This window comes from Tyto alba, unplaced genomic scaffold (genome assembly GCF_018691265.1).
Source record: "Tyto alba isolate M040663 unplaced genomic scaffold, T.alba_DEE_v4.0 Super-Scaffold_41, whole genome shotgun sequence".
In the NCBI taxonomy this organism is placed as follows: Eukaryota; Metazoa; Chordata; class Aves; order Strigiformes; family Tytonidae; genus Tyto; species Tyto alba.
The window spans coordinates 23,521,244-23,538,477 of record NW_024881317.1 but is presented as its reverse complement, the minus strand read 5'-3'; the positions used below and the strand labels follow the sequence as shown (position 1 = coordinate 23,538,477).

At 60.0% G+C, this 17,234-nt stretch overlaps 1 protein-coding gene across 1 annotated transcript in view; it reads right to left on the bottom strand.

Annotated features, from left to right (window-relative positions):
* The window catches only part of RBPMS2 (RNA binding protein, mRNA processing factor 2), a 28,945-nt gene extending 23,367 nt beyond the window's left edge, over positions 1 to 5,578 (bottom strand). Inside the window, exon 1 of the mRNA XM_042804342.1 lies at positions 5,238 to 5,578. Coding sequence (XP_042660276.1) covers positions 5,238 to 5,297 — 60 coding nt within the window. The 5' untranslated portion in view covers positions 5,298 to 5,578. The remainder of the gene's footprint in view (positions 1 to 5,237) is intronic.
* Positions 5,579 to 17,234: the final 11,656 nt, after the last annotated feature.

Here is a 17,234-nt window from a genome sequence, read left to right as displayed (position 1 = left end):
GCTCTGCCACCCTGCCCTACACCACAGGATAACGCGCGGCCAGCCGGGCTCGAGCCTGTTCCCTTCCCACAGGGCACACAGCAGAGCATCTTGTCCCTGTCCGCAGGAGATGATGTTCACCAGACAGATGGACAGAGCAAGTCTCAGCAACATCCCTGCTCCCACCTCCAGGCAAGAGCCTGTGGCTGAGCCCTGGGGCCAAAGCAAGCCTCACCACCCCAGTCACACCAAGAAGAGCCCACACCTCGTGTAAGCCTCTAGCTCTACACTCACCTGCCATCCAGCCGTTGTCCAAAGCATCCCAACACCCCTCTGTCGGGGCTGAGCCGAGGAAGACAGCTGGCCCTTGGACAGGCAGCCTCCCAGCCGCGCCACGACCCTGCAGCACGGCGGTCAAAGTTTCTTTGCCGAGCCTGCGGCATCCCCTCCCGCCCTGCTGAGGGCAGGGTCACCCGGCACGCGTCTTCCCACGGCGCCGGTACCACCTGTAACGGTGGTGTCCTCCTGTAACGGTGGCTGGTGCTACAGAAGGTACTTTCCTGTTCCAGGGGAAGCCTGTGACGCACAGGCGTCCCTGGGAACACGCTGTTGGGACTGCTCACCTCCAGATCGGAGGCGGCTACTGGGTCCCAGCTAGTGCCTGGTGCTCCCGGAGAGAAGGTGCCGAGCACCTCACTTCCACCCTCACACCTTTACTTCAGGCACGTGGAGGTCCAGCACAGGCAGAAGCACAGCTCCGTGATCCAAACAGCAAAGTCTTCGTCACTTGGCATGGCCAAGGCTAGCAAGCCCAAAGCATCTTTTGGCTCCAAAAGCCTTCTCTACCAATTCCAGCAAGAGTTATACTTGACTTCCCACAGTGCCAGTTCCTCTAGCAGAGGCATGAGGAAGGACAGCAAAGCCTGAACTACTCTTAGCTACCTTCCGGGCATCTCCAAGGGCATCATTCCTACTCTGGAAAAGGGAAAGCAGAATCCCTTGCTAGCAAGGGCACCTTTGGGTTTGGCCCCTCATAACTTCAGCAGGCACCACCGGAAAGCCCTTCATTTTGAGGCCAGGTAGAGAAAGCTCTCCTCAGCAACTCCTCACATTGACCAAGGAGGAAGACTCATTTCTTAAGCTGGGTCTTGTTTACTAGGCCAGCTACAGAGCCAGGTAGCAGAAGTAAGAACAGTTACCCCATCATGGGGACTAGTTGGGATACTGATGCTCGAAGCAACTTAGGCTCACGTCTAAGAAACTTGGATTTGAAAGGGCAAGAAAGGAGAAGGAAGCTCCTTTACAGGGTATTTACAGAGGCACCAGGACACGAGGTGATAACGCGGTGATTCCCACAACCCTCCCCCAGTAAGAGCAGCTCATTGATAGACCAAGAGGAGGTCTGGGAACACAGCACTTCCCAGAACCTCTGCGGGCATGGTGACTTCAGGGTATTTGCTCAGCCAGCAATCTGTCGCTAACAGAAAGCTGCATCTAACGTCGAGGAGACTTCTGATGCATGAAAACAGCTCTGAAGCACTGTCCTGGTTCAGCCACACCAAGTGCAGGAAGATTTGCAAGTGGTGACCATAACGACTACATCCTCAAGTTCTTTGTAGCAAAGAGCAGCTCCGCAGAGTCATTTGACTCCAGCAATTATATTAACCTTATTTGTTTCAAGTCAGAGAGCTAGAATCCATGCATGCAAGAGGTATCTAGGTCCACTCAAGCAGAGATTACAGAAATCAAGAGATGCCTGGCACCAGTCCATAAGCGCTACAGACATCCAGCACGTAACAGAGGCTGCTCACCAGTGGTGTTCCTGAGGGGTTCTGGCAGGCCTGGCATGCAACAGCTAAGGCAGCCCAGGAACGGAGGACTCGCTACCGAGGAGGCTGGCTGGGAGCTGAGAGCCTTTTTCCTCCCCTAACAGGACACTTTCTAACGGGTAACAGCACAGCCTTGCCGTGGACCAACAAGAAAGATGATCCTCTCCTAGCAGAGCTTAGCCAGGTGGCTCCTAGTCCTCATCTGGGCTCTGCCCACCCAGCACAACCTCATGTTTGATGCTTTCCACGTTCAGCGGTCCGTGATGTCCAAGCTCTACCATGACAGCAGCAGCTACCACCCACGGAGCTGCAGGCAGGCCCTTGAGGACAGGGATGGGAAGGGACCAAGAGGACCCGTGGGATAACCACACGTTTCAGCCTCCTGCTTTGGGCACCTAGACAGCCAGCTCCAGATTTCCCCCCCGCTCCCCACGGGCCCACAGCTTTTCAGCGACCTCCTAGGAGAGCAAGGATGCGTTTCGAGAGCAGCGGCAACGTTTCTGCATTGGACACCCGAGGCAGCAGGGTGAACGCACGGGGTCCTTCCTGCAATACGGCCCCGAACGCAGCACGCGGTGCCTGTGGTGAGCAGGCAAGTCCCTCTGGTTGCCAGAAGAAGCTCTGCCTGCAACGGGGGGTGCGCAGCACCTAGGCAGCTGCCTGTCTCGCACTGCCCCTCGGGAGCGCCGGGGACGTATGCCGTCACGCAGATTGGCGGCTGCCTGGAAAACTAAACAGAAGATAGCAGCAAGTGGGGAGGGATCGAGTTTGGGGAGGTGTCTGGTGAGGAACAGCAGGGACTGACATTAGGCCCTGTTTGTTTAACATTCCCGTTAGCGACCTCGAGAGGAGCGAGAGGCATTCCTGTCCTCCGCATGTCACCGGGCAGGAAGCGGCTGTGAGATCCAGGGGCTTGCAGATAAGATAAAGGGAAAGGCTGAATTTGGGAGCTTCGCCCCGCCGTAGCTGGGGCACACGGCGCCCTTCTGCAAACGCTCGGGGAGGTGGTGAAGGAGGCTCACAGGAGGAGGTGGGGGGGGGTGGGGAATGGAGGAGTGTCCACAGCTCCGGGATCTGGCAGTGTTATCCACGCAGTGTGGGAAGATATTCCAGCACACCCTCCTGCTTATGTTGGGGCTGAAGGATTCCACTTCGCACTAAACTTATTTATTGCTCCGTATCAAGGGAAGCTCTGGGCAAGAATTTGGGTGGGATGTGGGATTAAGCCCCCCAGACCGTGCCAGGGCCCTGAACACAAGGTCACTCCTCGTGCCACCATTCGCTCCTTCTGCGGTGAGGAATGGCTGCTGGTCAGCCAGGAGGACTCACAGGAAAAACAGGCGCTCGGAGGGCTTCTGCAGGCTCGGAGCGGCCACCACGGAGCCCAGCCAGGAGCTCATCACCCACGGCAGTATTTGTGAAGGATCCTGGCAGAGAAAAGGCTTTCCAGCAGCAACCCCACCAGGGACAGGGACACCCCCCCCCTCCTAGTCCCAGCCCACCAGCTCCCAACCATCCTCAGCCACCTCCGGGGTGGTTGGTCCTTTGCTGGACCCGCGGGTGCAGGGCGACGAATGCGCCCAGCGCGGCTGCAGACCATCTAGCAGGGTGGACCGGACTGTCCCCCTCCCCGCACACACCCGGAGGCAGCACGATGGAGAGCAGGGGCCCCTCCTGTTCAACCCCTGCCCCGTCCCCCCAGGGATGCAATCTTTAACTGGGTTTTCCAGCCACCAAGCATCGCTCCAGGGAGGACCGGCCTCCCCTCAAGGGCTCTTGGAAATGCAATAGCTTCCAGCACCCACTTCGCCAAACCACCGCCCCGCAGCGGGGAACAGGCCAGCGCTGCCCCACCACCAAGAGCTCGCCCAGCTACCACCCAGAGCGGTGCCGCGGGGATGCGCCAAGCGGCATCGGCCTTGGGGGGCTTTGCAGGCCAGTGAACAATTGGATCAAGAAGCTGCACCGAGCCTTCTGCGCACGCAGCCCGTGAAACCCCCGGGTACCGAGCCTCCCCGCACCAGGAGGGCGGCGCAGGGCTCCGGGTGCTCTGTCTCTACCCACCCACACTAGTGTCACCCATCAAGGTTAGGGCACGTCACCAGCAGCATCACATCCACGTCCCATCGCACCCACCCAAGCCCTGCTCCGCGCGGGGGGGAGAAACGCTACGGGCCGCCGCTTTCCGATCCATTCCACCCCATTACCCGGGTGTCCCCCCCCCTCCCACGCTGGGGCTGAAGACCAGCGGGCGCGACGGCCCCAAGACAGCTGGTGCACGGGGACCGTCCGGCCCCGGAGGGTGGCAAAGCCAGCCAGGCGCCATGTTGCGGCGGCGCGAGCGCACGGCGCGCTGGAGGAGAGCGAGGGGAGGGGGCAGAGCACCTCCCCGGTCCCGAGGGCCGGGTGCGGAGGACTGCAGCAAAAAAGCGACCGAGGCCGGGCATTTTCCAGCGCCCGCGCCAAGATGGAAGGTGGCGGGAAACCCACCTCCCCAACCCCTGCTCGAGGGGTGCGACGAGAGGGGTGCCGCGCTAGCGGCAACGCTACCGCCCAGCCAGCGGCTCCGACAGCCGCAGGGCAGGCGGGCAGGGCTGCGAGCTTGGCTTCAGCATGTGGCTACGGACAAGCGACCGTCGCAAGCCCTCGCGGCGCAGGGTCCGGCAGCATCCAGGCTCTGGCTCGCAACGGTCATCCAGGGGAAGGAGGCTGCTGGCGGGGCAGCTCGCAGCCCTCCAGCCCCAACCAGGCTGCCGGCACGTGGGGAGCAGGGCAAGGTCTCCACCGTCGTGGTCCAAGGACGTCCCTAAGAGCCCACCACGGGCAGAGCGGTGCCTGGAGGGGGGGAGCCCGGTGCCCTCCAGCCGCAGGGGTTTGGGGACAGGACACCCCGTGCCCGGGGGCCCTGGCTAGGCTGGAGGGAGTGGGGTCCTGCTGGTCCCCTGCCCTGAGGAGCTACAGGGACACTGGGCTGAAGCAGCAGTCGGGGCTCACCCTGCCCAGCCCCAATCCAGCCCCCACCCGCCCCCCGGGACGGCCCGGGGAGGTGGGGGGGGGGGGGCCTCCAGCCCTGGCTACCCAATGCCTTCGCACTCCAGCTCCCTCAGCCCGGTCTCGGCTCCCCAACATCCCATCTCTAGTCGTGTCCCCCCCCCCCCGACGACCCGCGGGTCCAGCCCCGACGCCGCAGCCTCGGTTCCCCCAGCACGGCGCTGCGCTCCATCCCCGCTCCCTCGACGCCCCGGTGCCGCATCCCCCGCTCCCCCACTCCACGGTGCCGCACCCCCACCACCCCCCCACCCTCAGTTCCCCGACGCCACGGGGCTCCATCCCTACCCCGCCCTGCTGCCCTACCCCTAAAGCTCCATCCCCGGTTCCCCCAAAACCCCCGGCACTCCAGCCCCGCCGTGCCCCGTCCCCGGTTCCCACCTCCTCCTCGACGTTGCCGCTGCCGTTGGTGTGCTCGGTGTCCTTGTTGAGGTTGCTCATGGTGGGGTGCGGGGGTAGTGGGGTGGGGGGGGGGGGGTGCGGCTGCTCGGGAGCTCCGCGGGGCCGGGGGTGCGGGTGCGGGTGCCGGTGCCGGGGCGGTGCGGGGCGGTGCTGCCCTCCCGGTTCACATGCGGCGGCCCGGGACCGCGCCGCTGTTAAGGGGCCGGGGCCGAGCGGAGCGCAACGAGCCGCAGCTGCGGGGCCGACGCGCCCCAGCCCCCCCCCCGCCGCCGCCGCCGCCGCCGCTCCCGGTGCCGCCGCCGCCGCCGCCGCCGCCGCGCACCGAGCAGCGGGGCCGGGACCCGCCCGCCCCCGCCCCGCCCGCCCGGGGCCGCCCCCGGGCCGCCCGCCGCCAATCCCGGCCCGGCCCGCCCCCCCTTCCCGGGGGGGGGGTGGTGGGGGGGTGCGGGGCTTTTTTTTTTTTTTTCTTTTTTTTTTGTTGTTGTTGTTGGACTCGAGTTATTTTAATTATTTCCCTCCCCCCCCCCCCCCCTCTTCCCTCCCCGCTCCTTTCCCTGAAAAAGTTTCTCAACTTTGATGAACTTTCGGGCTTCGACTTTCTTAAAGGGCCCGCCGGCCTGCTCCCTCCCGGGCATCCCCGGAGCGGGGCGGGGGGCGCGGGGGGGGGGGGAGATGTAGCTGAACCCCGCGGGGGTCCGAGCGCCCCCGGACTGCACCCCCACAGCCCTGGGATGGCAACTCTGTCACCCTCCGACGAAAGCCCCGAGCCCCAAGAATAGGAGCCACAGAAGCTCAGGACACGGATCTTGTAACCCCAGGACAGCTGCCCCACATCCCCCCATATCCTCCCAGGAGAGCAGCCCCACATCCCCCGGACAGTGGCCCCACATCCCCCAGGACAGTGGCCCCACATCCCCCAGGACAGTGGCTTCACATCCCCCAGGACAGTGGCCCCACATCCCCCAGGACAGTGGCCCCACATCCCCAAGGACAGTGGCCCCACATCCCCCAGGAAAGCAGCCCCACATCCCTCCAGGACAGCGGTCCCATGCACCCAGGACAGTCTCACTGAGACCCCGGGAGAGCAGCCCCAAATCCCCCAAAACAGCAGCCCCTGGTTCCCTGGGGACAGCAGCCCAATTCCCCCTGCCAGAGCAGCCCCAGGTCCCAGCAGGCGGCCGGTGGGTGCCAGGAGCACAGCCCCTGACCTCGGGCTCAGGAGGAGGAGCAGGGTTGAGGCATGACCATCTTCTTGCCCTTCTCCCTGCGCCGCTGCCTGACTAGCCCCATCCTAACAAAGCAGGCAGGGAGGTCGGCACGGGTTCCTGGCTCCCCGATGCGGTGATGTGCCAGCCCCCATGCCCAGGGAGCAGCCCGACCCATCCCCATCTCCGCTATGGCAGTCGGAAAGGATGAAGAGGGTCCCACCTTCCTCCAGACCTTTGCGCAAAAGGGCAGCCCGCAGCTGGGGACGTGTCACGGGAGCAGAAAACTGGGTGTGTGGCTCCTTCCTGCACGTTGCACCCCACGGCTCGGTCCCTGTGCGAGGCAAATGTGTGAAAACCCCAAGGGTTCGGGGAGATGTTCAGGGCATGTGAGCCACACCAGCTCAGCTGGCGTTGCTTGGACCCAGTCCTCGCTGACTTCTGCAGCGCCGAGGCTGGCTGAAAGCGAGGGGAAACATCAGCCCTACCCTGCCCCAGTGGTCCCGCGGCCCCCACGACTGGCTCTGAGCGACCGTTTGCTTCCAGCAACAGCTCAGGGATAACGTTTTGCTCGTGTGCACGTTGTGAAGAGACGTGAGCCTGGCCACAGCTGACTTCCTCACCGACACCCGGGCTCACTGCCCTCTTCCAGCCCCAGCTTCTGACTTGCTTTGCCACCTGGTTATGCAGAGGCTCCCCACAAAAATTTAACCCTCAACTCAGCCGTCCCCGTGCCCAAGCGCGGTCCAGCACAACCCAAGGAGTGCCGGATCCAGCACCATCACCGAGGTGGGTCCCACAGTCGAGCCGGTGCCTCGGGGGCTGTGTGGCTTCATCGCAGGAGGTGTGTTGGAGGGGAGGAAACATCCTCCTGGGAGCATGGGCTTCGCGTTGCCTTGCTTTCTGGGTTAGGGCTTTTAGCAGCAGCAGCTGTTTGCATGCGGCACCGTGGGGTTGTGTATTGAGTTCTCACACAGACAGCGGCAAAGCGACTACTTCTCTTTGTAAAGCTGTGCAAAGAGCCGCCAAGCCAGAGAGCCCAATCACTGCCAGGTCCTGCAAGAGGGGAGGAAAAACCCCACTTTTTAATGAAAAAAAAAAAAAAGTCTACTTATTTACAACGTTGTCCTACAGGGTGTTTTTTTGGGAGACTTTTCACACAAAGAATACACCCAGCCCTGCTGAACCACAGTGAGAGCCCCCGGTCCACCCACGGAGCTCGGCATGGAGCAAGGACTTTCTCCAGCCTTCAGCGGTGCTGCGCTTCACCGTAACTTTGTCCCCAGTGTAAGGCTGCACACGAATAAACTCCCAGGAATAGCATTGCCTGCTGTGCCGAAAAGCCTCGAAGCAAGCCTGCCCTGATGAAGACCAGGAATATTTGCTTCCTGTGCTAATTAAGCAAAAAGCAGAATAACCTCGCAGAGCTTTCTCGGTGTTTAGGTTTGGGGTTGTTTTTTGTTTTGGTTTTTTTTTTTTTTTTGTTTTGTTTTGTTTTGTTTTTTTTCACTTTCTACAGACTTTGAGTCGGGAGACACGGAGTCTGCAGCACATGGAAGAAGGCGCAAAAGGGTGGAAGTCAGAAGCAGCAGCGTTTTTTTTTTTTTTTGTCAGACCCCCAAGGAAGCTGTGCCGCACACACACGCAGAGGAAATGTGCTGCCTCTTCCACAGCAGGGAAAACACCCGCCGCAAGCGGAAGAGCTGCTGCATCCATCCTGCAACGACGGCGGGTCCACCACGTCGCTGCCAGGCTGATGGCCCGTAACCTGTAGTTTATTCTGTCAGCAAGTTCATCGTGTTGCTGTTGGGCAAGAGAGAAGCATCCTCCTTGCACGACCACCCCTCAGAGCTGTGTGTGGTGGCAGCATCTCTACGTCCCAGCACCTTATGGCTCCCAAGTCCCTTTGTTGTCCCCATAAACATCACGCCCAGGCAGCCTCTCCCCTCCCAAAGCATCGCAGCAAGGCAGCATGTGCTTCAGCACGTGGAGCCCTTGGTGGTCCAACCAACTGCACCAGGAGGGGGATGTTTCCTGCTCCCAGGAGCTCACAAGGGTGGTTGAAAGGTGGGACAAATGAAGCGCTCACTGCTGCCAACTTGTGCAGGTGAGCCAGTCCACCAGAAAATTGCAATGCCTCTGCCTTGGTTTTGGCTGAGGGTTTTTCCTTTGGGTGGGTTTCCACTTGCGTGCGGAGATGCTCGGCTTTAAGTGTGTGACCTGACCCCGCATCAGCTGAACCGGTGCAGGACCAGGGTGACACTTTGGTTTGGACCACGCTTACGCAAGTTTTACAGCAACGTGTTTTTACACCAACACTTTTCTCCCCAAGGCATCTACCACCCAACAGCACCTACCTCTGCAGTCTAACCCAGCTCTGCATCAAGAGGCCCTGTCCTTGCCACACCACATCCACCAGTTAGAAGAGCAGAGGTGATGCTGTGACTGTCCAACCTGCTCCCGCCAGCCTCTCCCACATGAGATCCTGCTCAGCACGGAGGAGCTGGCAGCGACACCAAACCCACACTGATAAAAAGCACCTAAGTGAGACCAAAAAGTTAGTCTTATGCCCAAGACTACATGGTCTTCCGTGGTCACTTGAATATGCACTTCACTTGCAGTGTTGGAACCTTCTTAGCTTGCATGCAGCAAGCGGGGGATAACCCACCTAAACCCTAAACCTGCACGTGGCAGGGCTCGGAAAGCAGCTTGCTGGGGTGGCCTCTAAGCCACGAGCCCCAGCCAGGTCGCTGCCTGCTGGAAAACAGCATCTTCAGCTCCAGAGCAACTTCCAGGCCTCCTCTGTGCTACTTCACACGCAGGGATGGGCAGCACACACAGGGCGATACCTGTCCCCAGCTGCCCTGCCAAGGTGCCCCATGCAAGCAGCTCCAGCCACGCTGAACTCCTTGTAAAGGATGGGAACTGTGGCGCCTTACTGAGAAAAAGGAGTAAAAAAACTGAGATGCTTACAACCATCAAGCGGGTCCTAGCAAGGGGGCTACTTCGGTACTTGAAACAGGTTGTAATCAGCTGAGAAATCAAAGTGGGACTTGAAATCACAACCACCTGTAGACAATCTTGTGTTTTCACACAGTTTCTCAGCTTAACATTTTCCGAGGGCTCTTTCTCACTCTTGAACAAGCAGGTCACTGGCTCAGGAGGTAGGATAGCCAGGAGCAGGGTCGGGACGCTGTTAGAGGTGATAACAGAGGGGTGTCTCTCTCCAGCTGGGCTCCTGCATCCTGTATCTGCTGCCCATTTGGTTTTGTGATCCTAGGACTCATTCACCCATCTGTAGAGAGGTGACAAATTTCATCTCGGGGATCATGGTGGTTGTCACAGGGGGTACCTCGGGTCCCTGCTACCTCCAAGCCCACCACAGGCTCTGCCACGCTTTGGATGAGGTGCTGGGTTGTTCTGTTGTTTCTCGCTGCTTATCCGGGACAACAGCTGAGCTCTAGTGCTTGTCCCAGGACAGAGAGGACGCTCCCATGCCTCTTCCAACATGTTCGAGGTATGGTGAAGGGACGGTTTCCTCTGCTCACCCCTGACACCAACTTCTCCTCCTCCTGTCCTTGCCCAGGAAGCCCCACTTCTCGCCGGACCATGCCAGCTAGCTCTGCTCCTCTCCTCAGTGCTGCCCCAGAGACACTCCTGTATACCCCTCCATCCATCCCAGCTGCTCTTGCCTCATGCCTTTAGTCTTTCTGGTTAATTATTCTGGACTGGGATTTGCAACGCTGTCTGAAGAGAGGCCACTAATCATGGGATGCGGAGAAACCCTGACTTCCAAGCGAGCAGTGCGAGACCAGCCAACCCCACTGTGCCCCAGGGCTTGGCTGACACTGCTGCAGCCACTGGTGGGCACGGGCAAGCTGGGTGCTGGGGTCACCAAAGACTCTCTACAGGACCTCAAATGAGTTCTCAGAGACTTTTCCGGCCCCAGCCACGAGAAGGCTTTAGGGCCGAAACGCTACTTTTGGCAGGGATCGGCACCCAGACAGCTGAAGACTTGTTACAGCGGTCACACAGCGATGGTGGGAAGGGACCTCTGGAGTCGCCCATCCAACAGTCTGCAGGACTGTCACCAGCACTGGGCCAGGTTGGTCCTGCCTTGAAAACCCCCAAGGATGGAGCAGCGCCGCCGTTCCAGGTGTCTATCCCAATGCCACACCGTCCTGCAGGGAAGAAGCCTTCCCTGACACCCAACCCGGCCCTCCCAAACCACCATCCGTGGCTGTTGCCCCACGTTCTATCATCTGCCACTACTGAGGGAAGTGTAGCTCCACCATCTTTGTATCTGCCCCTCTAGGAATTGTAAGCTGCCAGCAGACCCGCTTTTGACCTCTTTTTGGCCAGAGTAACCCAGCCCGGCTCCTTGGTGACCCCTCACTGGCCCCTTCTGTGGTGACCCCACCTCTCAGTCCCCACCTCTGCCTGACGCAGAGCCTACCCAGCCATTCCTCCGGGCCCCACAACCCCCTTTTTCCCACCCGTCCCCAAAGAGCGGGGCTGGCACTTGGCCAGGGCCAGGCTGAAGAGCAGCTCCCAACCCCTTCCATGCCTTGTGTCCTGGGTTGAGTGAGTGGTGGAGTTTTTTGGTGGCAGGGGAGGGGGCTATCGGGGCGGCCCCCTGTGAGAAGCTTCTCGAAGCTCCCCCAGCTCCACGTCAGCTCCACTTCTGTTTGGGAAATTGAGCCAATCGGCTGCGCCTCTGCGATAACGTATTTAAGAAGGGACGTGGTGACGGGCAGTGGGACTTGTGAGGAGGAGTTGCTGCAGCTGCATGAACACCAAGGTCAGTGGAGGAACAGAGGAAGAAAGGAGGGGGGAGGTGTGCCGGAGCAGAGACCCCCCTGTATCCTGTGGGGAGACGGCAGGGCGGCCCCCCCCGCCACCCATGAAGATCTACGGTGGAGCAGACATTGATTTACGGCCTGTTGTTCCTGCTCTGATGATCAAGGTTCTGTGCCCGAAGAAGGCCGGGGTCTCATGGGAAAAGGCAGCCCCGCTGCTGTAATTCAGCGCTGGGAGGATTGCAGCATGCGGGGGAGTCCCACGCCGGAGCAGCTCGGGAAGGGCTGCAGCCGTGGGAGGGAATCCAGTCGGAGGAAGGTTAGTGACCCATGACGGAGCAGTGTGGGGAACGCTGCGGCCCGTGGGAGGGACTCATGTCGGAGAAAGTTTGTGGAGGACTGTCTCCTGTGAGAGGGGGACCACGATGGAGCAGGAGGAACAAGTTTTGGACACTCCCCTCACCGAAGATAAGGGAAGTGGCAGCGCTGCCTGCACCCCCCATTCCCTGCCCCTGCGCCCCTGGGGGAGGAGGTAGAGATATCGGGAGCAGAGCTGAGCCCGGGAAGAAGGGAGGGGTGGGGGGAAGGTGTTCTCAAGATGTGGCAATGCTTCTCACTGACCTACTCTGTTATGTGTTGTTAGTGTCTGTAATAAATGTATGTTCTTTTTTTTCTTCCCCTAACAAGTCTGCCTTTTGCTCGTGATCATAAAAGGGGGATTTTTCCCCATCCCAGTCCTATCTCTGAACCCCAAGCCTGGCTCTCTGTCCCTTCTCATTGCCGGAGGGGAAGGGAGAGAGAGCTGCTGCATTGTGGTTGGCTGCCAATCAGGCCTAAACCACGACACCTTGGACCAAATGTCGCGTGGCTGCACCCATCCTAAGCACCGCAAGGGTTCAGGTGGTGGAGGGCTACTCCCGCCCAGTCCTACCACTCAGATTCCTGCTGGTCCCAGCTCTTTTGCTGTATTTAACTGCGATAGTCGCAGGGCACGGCGCTCCTCCTGGGAGAAGGGGATGGGCAGCCCTGGAGTATGTGCATGCCCGGTGCAGTTGGAGGCAAGGTCATTGTAAGAGGCGCGAGGACTCCAGAGTAACAGGAGGATGCTCGAAGGCAGGAGAGCAGCGTGTCACCCCATGTAATGGCCAGAGCAACCTCTCAGGGCATCCGCTCCGTGCCCCAAATCGCTCAGCGAGGTGCTGCTGGCCCCTTCCCCTCCGAACCCCGTGATATCCCCAGGATTGATTTAGTAGCACCGCCAAAGGGCAGAGGATGAAAGCTGTGGCGGGAAAATCGGCACCGGGGACCGAGTGACGGGATGCCAATGGCCCCATGCCAGTGGTTGCGTGGGATTTCAGGTGGCCCGGGAGGTGCTGGGCAGAGGCAAGGAGGGGGGGAATGGCAGGGCTCACCCAGCATCACACGCCTGGAGTAGCTGCTTTGAGGACGGCGGTGAGTGCTTTCAAACTTTAATTCCTTCTCGTACGTCACCGCTCGTCTTCTCCAGCTCTGCCTTCCCCCAGGAGGATGAGCTGAAGTTAACCAAGAAAGACAGGGGCTCGGAGGTGTGCGCAAATGTTTGCTCAGACGCATCGGCTCGCTGCAAAGCTGCTTTTATGGGCATTTCTGAGCGGCTCCTGGCAGCGCCGCCGGAGCTGAGCTCTGAGGACGCTCGCTGCGCCCCGTGACGCGAACCCACCGAGTGGGCTTCAGACCAAAAAGGGGCGAGGAGAGCTCGTGTTTACAAACTTTGAATAAAAAAATGCCGCCAAACAGAAAAGCCTGTTTGGAGCCAGGAGCGGGAACAATAAACCCAAATGCTTTCCTCTGATGGTTTGCAGATGCAGCGTGCCGGCAGGCTCCTGGTGGAAAAAGCACTGCTGCACGGAGGGCTTTTGCCGTTTATTCACCTAGGAAATGAAGACAGCACTTTAGTCTGCCCCAAAACTCTTCAGTTTTCTACCTTGAAGACGAAATATGGAGAAGGAAAGGGCAGTGCTCCTCCTTACTTGTGCAGTCCTCAAACAACGTACTCTTCTCTCTTTAGTTTCATAATTAATGTGTCGTTTTGCACTGTACAGGCATATTAACTATGGGCGAACAAACCAGTGAGAATCTATTACATAGGAATTTGTTAGAGGCCCCAGACCCAGCCCAACTCCGTGCATGGGGCGGTTGCAGGCCTGGCTCCAGCTCTCGTCCTGCGCTGAACTGCTGCCCGTGGGGCACTGACACTGTGCCCTTATCGGAGGTGGAAACCGGCCCTGCCGAGCGTGGGGCGAGGGCTGTCTCAGCACCAGGTCCCTGCCACGTGCCCAGACCTTGCAGACACGTTTGAGCATCAGAGCTCTCCCTCCACGTCCACCCCCCTGTAGCTCCTTCCGCCACTGTTCAGCCAGGAGAGCGGCTGAAACCACCATGGTGCTCTGGGGAGCCAAAATTCTCCCCGTAGCGCAGCTAGACCTCACTGATCAGCATGATGCCTCGTCCCCAGAGGAGCTGGGTGCTGCCCAGGGCGCTGCGGTCCCACGCAGGCTGTCACGGAGGGATTTCTGCAGTTGGGTCTCTCCCTCCCTCGTTTGAATCGCCGTGGGAGCTGCCCCGCTGGCGGAGGGACCGGGCTCTCAGCTCCCCCCCAGCCCAGCCCCAGCCTCTGTCAGCAAGCACAGCTCTGCTTACGTGCCTGGAGCTCAGCACCGATGGTTTCCAGATCTGTCCCGGCAGCAGGGAAAAGGCACGGTGCACTGTGGCAAGCCCTTACCGGGCCAGATCCTGCCCCTTCCCACCCTCTGTGGTTGTTTGACTGAGGTTTTGACAGGGTGCCCAGTGAGAACATCGGCTTCGGCGCCCACACGGGTGGCTGGAGCAGCAGGGATGGGACGTGGCTTGACCCAGAGCACTGAGAGAGGATCAGTGTCATCGGTGTCCTGAGCCCCCAGGACCCAGCCCAGGCGCCTCTGGGTGTCAGCAAACCCAGGTTGCCCGAGCTAGCATCCCTCAGCCAGGTGCTACCAAGTGGAGGAGCCATCTCCCACCCTGCTCAGCAGACCCACCGCTGACCATCACTATGGCCTCTCCACACCAGGATCTTCTTCATCCCCTGCTAAATTATCTTTATTCCTAATTAACGGACAATATGGATCGTACAAAGGGCAGAAATGCTCCCAAACTTTGCCAATAAGCATCTAGAAAGTCGAGAGGGCCACCTTTGTAATGGAGGAGGTAGACAGCTTCAAGCCTTGCCACGTGATACCTTCCCTGGTGATCACCGAAAGCGCTGCCCGAACGCTCCCAAGAGAAGAGGCGTCCCATTTTCACGAAGGTTACTAACGTCCAGCCCTTCTCCACACTGGGGAGCTTGTCAAATAAAACAAAAGGACTTGTTGCGGAGGAATCCTTGGCCACTCGACCAACATACACACGACCTTCTGACTCGGAAAAGAGAGGGCCCGAAACCCGAGCGAGCGAGCCCACCGCGGGCGGCGTTGCTCAGCTCCCCTGCCGCCGGCGGGATGCCCCGCGGTTCCCAAAGCCTGACGGAGCGAGCCAGGGAGCGAGAGGGGACGTGCGGGATGAGCATCGCTCCAGCCCGGCCGTGGCACTTGGTGGCAGCCACAAGCCTGGAGCAGCCCTTCAGCAGCTCATTTATCATGTCCTTCCCCAGGACGCTCCCTGCTCCCGAGGGTTCCCCTTGGCCAGCCCTCTGCACCTCCACCCCAGGGGTCCGTGTCCACGGGTGGCTTCAAGGGAAGGGGGGAAGTCTCCTTGCAGCCTCATTCCTCCTCCCCGCAGTTCTCCCGGCGAACATAAAGCCCTGCAGCGCTGAGGACCGCGGAGGGCAGCCTGGGACACCTCCGTCATCAGACCCCGCGTGCTACTGCCCGGCACAGGGGACATCCCAACCTTCCAAGCGTGGCACGGAGCAGACCTCCCATCTCCCCCGGGCAAGGCCGACCCACGCCCCCGCTCCCCAGGGATGACATTTCCCAGCCGAGGGTGCAACCCGCTCTGGAAAAGCCGCCACCGGCAATTCGAAGGCGGCTCCTCAGTCATGTGGGTAACGAGGGGGATTAGCAAACGAGGGGGGAGGATGAGAGCTAAATGAAGCGTCGCCTCGCAAGCGGTGGCTCCATCCACCCTGCTCGGCTTTGGGCGGAGAAGGGGAGGCAGAGGGCAGCGCCGGCGGCTCCGCGGTTGCTGCTGGGGGTGCGAAAGCCCAGGAGCCTGCACGATATCTGTGTGGTTTTCCAGGGCTCCTTGGCTTGACCAGAGCCTGGGGCTCCCGACAGGCAGAGTTAGTGGCCCGTCCCCATCCCCAGGGCACCCCAAGTCTCACCCCTCGGAGTTTCAAACCTTGGCAGCAAACCAAAGCAATAGATCTTCCCAATACTCAGTCCCAGAAACGCCAGACTTGTTTAAACTAGACTGTTTAGATGAATTTGTGTATGTTGGTATGTTGGACACACAGCATGAAAGACTTCAGCTCGCGATTAAAGTTTGGCAAAGCCCTAAAACCACAGAAAACAAAGAGTTTTATCATGGGAAGCACTGGTCCCTGGGACGAGCTATAATTACTTCTGTTCTGCTTCGACCACAGCGCGTAAGCACCACGGACCGGCGGCAGCAAGGGCCAGTTTTTCAGAGCCAGCCGTTGCTGATCACTTCGGCGGAGGGGACGCGCTGTGGTGCAAGGTGCCCGTGTCCCCACGACTGACACGTTGGGCGCACACCTGAAGTCTAGGCATCTCCCCCCCAAATCCCAAATTCCTGGAAAACACCCGTTGCATCGCTGACCATCACCGGCGCGAGCTTCCCGGGAAAAATTCATTTTCAGGAAGGGAACACAGCCTGGAAAACTCCAGCCTCGGTGGGGAACAACAAGCAAGGGGCTGTGATGGAAACTTTTTTGAAACCTTTATTATTTCGCCCCAAACGTCGGCAGCCCAGGCAGCGCCTCTCGCCCCGTAATCTCATTAGTCTCCTTGGGAACGCCCGCCCCACGAGAGCCCCTCTTGCCCTCTTATCAATCCCCGTGTACGCCCACTCCCCCCCCCCAGGCACTGAAAAGAGCTCCCCGTGAAGCTCGGGGGTCTGATGAGCCCCCCACGCACGCGCCCTGCCAGGCAGGTCCCGGGAATGCCTGATTTATAGTCTTATGCCTCGTTCTGTTTACGCCAGGCGAGTTATTTAAAACGAGGAGAGCGAGAGGAGCCCGGGTTTTGTTTAAAAGTCCGGCGAGGAGATTTGCCTTAAATAGTCAAGAGCTGAGATTGGAGGGGAGGCCGCCCAGCAGCCCGGACCTCCAGGGCGGGAGCGGAGCTGGCACCCGCGGGGGGAGCTGGCTGGCTGGAGGCAAGGTGGCAGGAGTCTCCCGCTTAACCCTGGGAAGTTAAACCACCCTGTGGGACCCCCGGGCTTTGCGGGGCCCCTGGCACCGGAGGCCCGGTTCACCCCCGTGAGACGAAACGCACGATGGAAAGGCGGTCGCGAGAAAGACGGCACCCGTCCTCGAGAGCCAGCGTTCACTCTGAATCCTAATGATGGCAACCCGAAACGCGGCTCCGTGTCGAGAATTGGTGCAGGCACCCCAAAGGAAGCCGTCCGCAGCCTGGCACAGCCCCAGCTACGAACCCTCCAGGCAGCCCCCCCTCCTGCTCGAGGCCTCCTCCTTAGGGGCAAGGCTAACCGTGAAGCCCTGCTGGTGTAAGAGCCTCCCACGGGGGCACGACACGAGCTTGGTTTGCTCAGTGTTGAGCGCAGATCTGATTGCTCTCTATAAATACATCCGGGGTCAACACCAGGGACGGGGAAGAGCTATTTAAACTCAAGGGGGGACGCTGGCAAAAACAAAAGGCTATATATAAACTTTCCATGAGCAACTCCAGGCTGAAGGGAAGGTTTTAACTCCTGGAGCAGGGAGGTGGAGAAAGAGCCCCCCGAGGAGTGGGGTGAGGCAGTGGGATGGGGTCAGA